Genomic DNA, 8,062 nt, shown 5'->3' on the forward strand with positions numbered 1-8,062 from the left:
CATACTACTCCAGCGGACCCAAATCACACCAGCTGTCTCTCCATACATTTGCTTCTCCACGCCCCATTGTCCTGTGGGAATATTCTTGGATAACAGGAAGGAACGCCCTGATTTTCTTCTAGATAGAAGAGGCGTTGTGCTGGGCAGACAAATGGAGGATCTCCTGCAAATCCCTGGCGTATTTGTGATGCATCAATTTTGCCCATGGCCCTTGCAAATTTCCATTTTTGGCAATCCAAGCAAGCTTTAAACGAAGGGCATGTAAGACCTCCCTCAGATTTTGGATTCCCAGACCCCCCTCCTCTTTCGGTCTGGAAGCTTTATGCCACATAATCTAATGGAACTTCTTCTTTCCTTCGGCCCATCCCTAAAAGAAATCGGCGAACTTACTCTCTAATCACTGAATTACCTGGGCTGGAATGTGTACCGCTGCCATTATGTGGATTGGGTAGCTTGCTAAGACATGACGGATCAACGTCGCTTGACCAGCCTGAGAAATGTGTCTGGCAGCCCAACCTGCTACCCTATTGCTGACCTTATTCATTAAGCTTTGAAAGTCTGAAGATTTAATTCTACCCCTGAGCAAAGGGGCCCTTAAATAAATCATACCATCCCTTGCTCTGCCAAAGCCCAGCTCCTCTTTCATGATCCTGATTTTTAAAGTTGGCCACTTCGTAGAACAAATAAAACTACTCTTATTTACATTGATTTTCTGACCTGTCGCCGCTTGAAAGATGCGCATAAATTTCTTCATTGCTCTCAAAGAAGATCTGCTGGCATTAAGGAAAAGTAATATGTCATCTCTGTACAGGAGGTGAGTCAAGGTGGGGCTACCTTGCGAGAAATGAAAAGGGAGGCAGTGACCTTCCGCAAACAGCTTAGACAAATTAGTTGAGAAAGCCTCCATTGCAATGATGAATAGGGCCGGGGAAAGAGGGTCTCCCTGACAGAGTCCTCTAGACGATTTGAAGAAACCTGTAACTTCGCCATTTATAAGAATGGAAAACCAATTATTGGTCCAACATTCTTCAAGGAGCTTCACACTTTTGTCATTAAATCTGAATCTGAGGAGAGCTTGCTTGAGATAAGCCTAGTTTACCCTGTCATAATGAGTGAAGTCGTAAAGAAATTTCTTATTGAAATTCGGTGCCTACCTTTAGAGGTTTTCTTTCGAGTGTTAAATTTTTTGAAAGGTGTTGTAGACAAGATCAAGAAACTTAGAATAGAGGTTTGTTGACCCAAACTTTCACAAATTTTAGACTTTTCAATTTTTATCAAAATTTCAATTTTCTTAGCTTATTCATCTAAAGTGTGGAGGTGAAGGTTTGTGTAGTTTTATTGCTCAACTACATGAGTCATGGATTGGCCTATTTTTTTTACCATACCTAAATATAAGAGTGTGTGCATGATGATCAGAGAAGATGCTATTAGTGCTAGGTGTAGTACATGATAGGTCTACCCTAGAATTTTGCTGGAGCAGGCCCAAAGATTGCAACTGTACATCTTGTTTTCTATATCAATAAATCGCTTATTTAAAAATAAAAATTAAAAGAGAGAGAGAGAGAGAGAGAGCTAATGCCATAAAAAAATCATGGTGGGGCCTATATATGTTTTTACAATAGTAGTTCCTATGGTTATAGTGTGGGGAGTAACACCCGGGCTGAGGTTCGGACCTTGGCCGAAGGTCTAGCCTTTTGTGTGGAGCGTGGATTCACCAAAATCCAAAATCATAGTGGAAAGTGACTCTAAATTTATGGTTGACATGGTAAACAAAGGTTTCACTAATATGTGGAGGATGTGGTATTGGATTGACATGGTTAAGCACACTCCATGGGAGGCTATATGGGGTAGCCCACGGGTTGGCTAGTTAGGCAGTGGGTCCCAAGTTGTTAGGTTCTTTAGCAAGGTGGCAGACCTTCCCACTGACTTGCAAGGGGCCCTATTCATAGACAAGGTGGGCCTTGGGAATATTTGAAAGAGATAATTGCCACCTCCTTTTCTTTCCTTGTGGTAACCCAAATGTAATTGTTGTTTCATAGTATTTAATAATATAAAGTTATCTTTGAAAAAAATAACTGAAATTTTAATAACCACGAATGACATTGTTTTAGAATCATCCTCCTCTTGGTGTTACAAGTTCACTTTTAATGGATCTTCAATTGGAAATCTGGGTCTTTTTTATTTAAGAAAATTGGTCGCAAGTAGTAATGCTTTAGAGTCGGAGGCCTGGACCCTCGCGGCCCTTTGTATTGTGTATCCTTCTTGTAAAGCCCTTATTTGATCAATTCAAACCATTGATCTAAAGTCTGAGTTTGTAAATAACAATGGATGATTCCTAAAAAAAAACATTCCTTAATCAATTTAATCTTCTTTTTATTAGTATATATATATTTTTTTAAAGGAAAAAATAAAATAAAAAATGAAGCACTTTTGTAGCCTTTTTTATTTTACTTTTATCATGTTCTTTTCCTTATCCCACATCAGAGAGGAAAATGAAGAAAGTTGTGGCTATACAGTATCCCTCTTTATAGCCTTTTGTATTATTGCATTACTGTGCACGATCCCGTACATTCGTACAAGCATGGCTTGGGAGGAAAATCTAGAAACTAGTTAATAGGGCACATGTGTGTGGAGGAGTGGGGAAGTGGGGGGACTCAGCCACCAGTAGGCTTGATCGGGACCCTTCTTTGTGATTTTGATTGGCCTCCCACGTGTTCTTTTCAAGAGAAATATTTCTTTTTGTAACACATGGGTGTTACAATTTTGTGCACTCATAACAGTCCAACATTACGAATTCTTTTCAAATTTGTAACAGACAAACATTAAAGCTCTCTATATAACCATAGTTTGTTCCCTTTTTCAAAACTACACAACAATAAACCTCTCTCTCTCTCTCTCTCACTCACTCTCTCTCTCTCTCACTCTCTCATCTCTTGTAGCAACCCTTATATATCTTTTGGCAATACAAATTGGTGTTGGGATTTTATTTGAAGGCTTGGAGTGGGGGACCGCCACTGCCTATGCACACTTTGGTGATCCATCAGCTAAGGTGTTTGTGTCATGGAGATATAACGTTGATGCCTTCTTCACTGATTCAATGCACTGAAGGGAGCGAACTATCTCGAAGAAATTGACTTAATGCATGCCTCGTCCCAATAGTATACTAGAAGATTGATTGTGCAGTTACATCTTCCTGATTTACAAGTGTGAAGTTCCATATTTTGTTTATTTTTTGTCTGATTTTAATTCACTCTTATCAATGACATGTAAATACATGATTACAAAGAAATGAATGAGCGTGCCTGATATGTGTGTAGACACACACACACACACACGTATATGTAAATATATGTGCATATATGCATATATGTATATAAATATCGTTTTTTCTTTTAAGAAAGGTGGACTTATACCACCTAAGATTTATAAATTGCAAAAGATTGTACAACCATTTGGGCGGGTCCCAACAAAAAATTTTGGACCTCGCCTATCATATACCAATATCACACACTAGGCTAAGATCAAAATTAGACTAATAGACTATCCTCTAGAATCAAAATCAAAGCCAAATCAAAGGAATGAGGACCAGAGTCAAAGGGAGCTTCCCTACTGCCACCGATGAGTTCCATGTCAAATGGTCCTGATGCTTCCTAACCCAATATTGTCAAGTGTCAATGACCCCCAAATTATTCTTGGAAGATATGCTCGGTACCTGAATAGTTAGTTAGCGCACCTGTCGTTGGCCAACCTGGCTAAGGCATCCGCTACCGAATTACCCTCGCGAAAGATGTGTTTAAAAATGAGGTTTGGTGGGCAGCTCTTCTAGTGGATGGCACCCATCTTGTGCCATATGTTCCAAGGACTGGGGGTCGTGGGATCTCTAGCAGCATTTGCAATAAGCTTGGAGTCGAACTCAACGATGATGTTTGAAAGGCCCAGGTTGGAGCAGATGTTTATGCCATCAAGCATAGCCTGAGCTTCCGCAATCATCTTCGTTGCTCTTCTGTAGTTTCTATGGAAGGCAAAGATCATCCGCCCAAGGTGCTCCCTGCAAACTCCCCCTCCTCCACTCTCACCTGGGTTCCCTCTCGACTACCCGTCAATGTTTAGTTTTAGCCATCCTCTTCTTGGTTTCGTCCATTTGATAACTCGAGATTTCTCAACAGAAGGTAAATAAGTAGGTTCCATGCGAAGGACTTGAAAAATGACAGTTTCCGCCAGTGAAATATGCATATATCTTTGTATATATGTAAAGACACACATACACAAACACACAAAAGTTCTCATATGAACTAGCTCTCATGATAACTCGTCCGATGTGATGTGTGCATAAAATTCAAACTATCTATTAGATTAGTCACCTCATGAAACCCCAAGGGCCCAAAAGTTTGCCTAATCGGGAAATCAAGTGGGTAATAGCAAAGTGGGAGGGAATTTCCACCCTTGATTTTCACTAAGGCCCTCCTAAGTTGCAAAACAACTTTTTTTTTACCCAACCCTTCATCCAAGCCAAATGAAGTTCTTGTATGATCTAGATTGCCTATACACATCATGTGAAATGAATTCTCACCAATCCTCATGAGTATCGGTTCCTAGGAGAAAATTTTTCATATGCAGGGAGTTTCTCTCAAAACGAGGTTCTGATGAGAACCCTTTAAGAACTCATCACCTGTGAAGTGTATATGTAATCTAGGCTACACAAACCCTTCATCTAACTTAGATGATTGGTTGGACAAAACATCCTATTGTTTTGCGACTTAGGCGGGCCTCGGTGAAAACCAAAGGTGCATGTCCCCTCACACTTTGCCATGGTCCACTTGATTTTCTGATTAGGCTAATTTCTAAACCTTAAGAGGTTTCACAAGGTGATAGTTCTAATGTGAAACAGTTCCTCAAAGTATAAGAGTGTGTATGTGTGTGTGTGTGTGTGTGTGTGTGTGTGTGTGTGTGTGTGTAAAGAGAGAGAGAGGGAAATATGCACTCTCAAGTCCAACGGGTTGGACTGCAGTTTATAGTCCACCCAGTGGATTGCTTCCAACCTATTAAGTGCTTGTGACATCCAATCTTCTTAATAGGTTGGCCCCACCACGAGGAACACTTCATGCAAAAATTAGATGTATCCATATTGTGGCTCCCTTAATGAAGGGATAGGGTTGATTTTTATACTAGGTGATCCTCATGGTTGGGCAAAGCTACTAGGAGGATTGGATGTCACAAGCACTTAACAAGTTGGAATTAATCTAGCTTTTAGAGAATGTGGGAACTCCATGAAGCTTTCTCCCATGTGAAGACGGCCTGGGAGAGGGAGTCAATTCCACATCCCATGATCAACATAATAGCCAAACTCAAGAATGTCAAGACCGCTCTCAGAAGTTGAAATAAGGAGTCTTATGGAAATGTCTTCGATCAGATCAAGCAAGCAAAGAGAGCGCTGGAAGATATAGAGTAGAAAATCCAGCATCCCTCTAGGCATGTGGGGTCCACATAGGAGATTCAGGTTGAGCTTAGGGAAGCCAAGAATTGCCTGGCCCACCTAGAACCAAGGGAGGAGATTTTTTGGAAATAGAAGTCCATAAACAACTGGCTTATGCAGGGAGACAGAAATACAAAGTTTTTCCACTCCTTAGCATCGGAGAGACAAAGGAGAGCGGAAATTCGATCGATTGAGCTGGATTCGGGCCAGCGGGTGGCCGATCCTCTGACTATTAAAGGGGCTATGGTAGATTTTTTTCAAGCTCTTTATAAATCATAATCCACTTTAGACACTTATCATCTTCTGTCAGTTATTCCTAAGATTTTTTCAGAAGAAGATAATAATATTCTAATGTCCCCGCCATCATTAGAGGAGGTCCATCTTGCTGTCCGCTCCCTTCTTAGGGATGGTGCTCGTGGCCCTGATGGATTTTTAGGGGCGTTCTTCATTGGTAGCTGGCATATAGTGGGCCAAGATATTCTCAAAGTGATGACTTTCCTTTTTAGTGGTGAAGATCTCCCTCGAGCCTTCTCTGTATCTCATATTTGTCTCATCCCTAAAATCCCAACCCCGAAGAAATTTGCGGACTTTAGATCAATCAGCCTGTGCAATTGTATTTATAAAATCTTCTCCAAGATGATAACGTCTAAGCTCAGCAAAGTGTTACCTAAGCTCATCTCTCGCAAGCAAGGGCCATTTGTACAAGGTCATTCTATCGCAAAGAATTTCGTTATTGCCCAAGAGATGATAAGGGACCTAAATAGGAAGATCAGAGGAGGGAATATTGTGTTGAAGCTTGATATGGAAAAGGCCTGTGATAGGATTGAGTGGAATTTCCTGAAAAAAGTCCTAAAACAATTTGGTTTTTCTGATTCTTGGATTTCTCTGATTGAGAAATGCTAAGACAATGTTTCGTTTTCAGTTCTCATAAATGGGGCAGCTTCCAGTTTCTTCAAATCCGAGAGAGGGCTTCAACAAGGTGACCCTATATCCCCCAGCCTATTCATTATTGTTATAAAGGTTTTCAGTAAAGGGTTTGCACAATGGGTCTCTAGCGGTTCCTGCCTTCCTTACAAGCTCAGTAGGGGCTGCCCACTTATCTCCCACCTCCTCTACGTAGATGATACCCTTATATTTCTCAATGGGGGGCTAGTCTCTCTTCACGAAGTGAAAAGATTTCTCTGTTCTTCTCAAGTTGTCTCGGGCCGAAAGATCAACCTTTCAAAGAGCTCCTTCCTTTACTCCAGCAAATTATCATCTGCTAGAATCAGAAATATCGAGAGTCCCCTTCAGGTTCGTAAAGCAGGGCTATGCTCCATCTACTTGGGAGTCTTGCTGATCCATGGCAGAGTCAGGAGATCTAATTTGCTCTCCCTAGTTCACCGAGTGGAGAATAGGAATGGTGGGTGGAAAGCTAGGTGTCTCTCACAGGTTGGAAGGGTAGTCTTCATCCAGCATGTTCTTGGGAGCTGTGCTCACCATGGCAGCTACTCAAATTACATTGTCGATCCCATCCGAGCTGGAGAGGCGATTCGCCAACTTTTTCTAGGGCTGGGCAGAGGGCAAGAAAAAGCTCTATTGGTCAAGCTGGAAGGCCATTTCCAGGCCTAAGGAATAAGGCCGTCTAGGTATAAGGAAGCTTAAAGATGTCATGAAGGCCCTTTGGTCCAAGATGGCATGGAATGCCAGATTTAGGAGTGACTCGAGCTTATGGGTCAGGTTCACTAGAGCCCAATACAGTTCGGACCTATCCCAGGCAAGACAGTCTAGCCCTTCTCTACTCTCCTCCCCCTCTGGAAAAGCATTAGACGACTTCTCCCCTTCATCGAGGACAATGCGTAGCGGATGTTAGGCAATGGGCACTGTAAATTCTAGCTGGATAACTGGTCAGGCTTAGGCCCGCTGCCTAGCAAAGCAGACAGTCCAGTCCCTTTGGCCTACAATTGCTGGAAGTCTATGAAGTCATAGCCCTTCTGGTCCCCTCCCTTCATCATCTACCTAAGCCCTCCTCCCTCAGCAGGTGATTGATTTCATCTTCCATGCAAGGTTCCGCCTATCGGATGGAGTAGACTACTCCATCTGGCCTCTTGAGGTGTCGAGGTCCTTCATAGTAAAATCGACCTGGGATCTTTGCCGTGTTGGTAGCCAGTGCAGCCCTTGGTCAAAATGGTAATGGCATCTGAAATTTTCGCCAAAAATCTCGTTGTTCTTGTGGAGGCTTAGATCGAACATTGTCCCGGTTGACAGTGCTATCAGATCCCGTGACATCTATCTCCCCTCTAGGTGTGTCTGCTGCGATGAAGATGGCATGTAACTTCCATCTAAAGAGACGCTTCCTCATCTTTTCCTGTCCAGTAAGCTGGCGACATCAGTCAGGAATTTTTTGGCGTATGTTGTGTCCTTCCTCCATCCAAATCTCAGTCTATTCATAGCAGGCTGATCCATTGGTGGTCCTTGATTGGTCTCTGGAAAATTAGTCACTCAATTCTTGCAGGGCTACTTCTAGGGATCATTTGCTGGGGAATCTGGAAGTCCAGAAATGCTGCAAAGTTTGACAGGAAGCCCATCTCAGCTTTCGCTACGATCTCC

The 8,062-nt window shown here is 42.2% G+C and overlaps 1 protein-coding gene across 1 annotated transcript; it reads left to right on the top strand.

Annotated features, from left to right (window-relative positions):
• The first annotated feature begins 5,824 nt into the window (after positions 1-5,824).
• LOC131238834 (uncharacterized) lies at positions 5,825-7,084 on the top strand. The gene is made up of 2 exons (XM_058236430.1): positions 5,825-6,287; positions 6,396-7,084. The coding sequence occupies exons 1-2, from the start codon at positions 5,825-5,827 to the stop codon at positions 7,082-7,084; spliced, it is 1,152 nt and encodes a 383-aa protein (XP_058092413.1).
• Positions 7,085-8,062: the final 978 nt, after the last annotated feature.

Source organism: Magnolia sinica, chromosome 3, assembly GCF_029962835.1.
Source record: "Magnolia sinica isolate HGM2019 chromosome 3, MsV1, whole genome shotgun sequence".
Classification (NCBI taxonomy): domain Eukaryota; kingdom Viridiplantae; phylum Streptophyta; class Magnoliopsida; order Magnoliales; family Magnoliaceae; genus Magnolia; species Magnolia sinica.

Bases quoted from the DNA above. Each gene is read 5' to 3' on its own strand.
- LOC131238834 (XM_058236430.1), top strand. From the start codon at position 5,825: ATGTCCCCGCCATCATTAGAGGAGGTCCATCTTGCTGTCCGCTCCCTT. The intron at 6,288-6,395 runs GTGATAGGATTG...TTTCGTTTTCAG, and splicing joins GCTTGATATGGAAAAGGCCT to TTCTCATAAATGGGGCAGCT.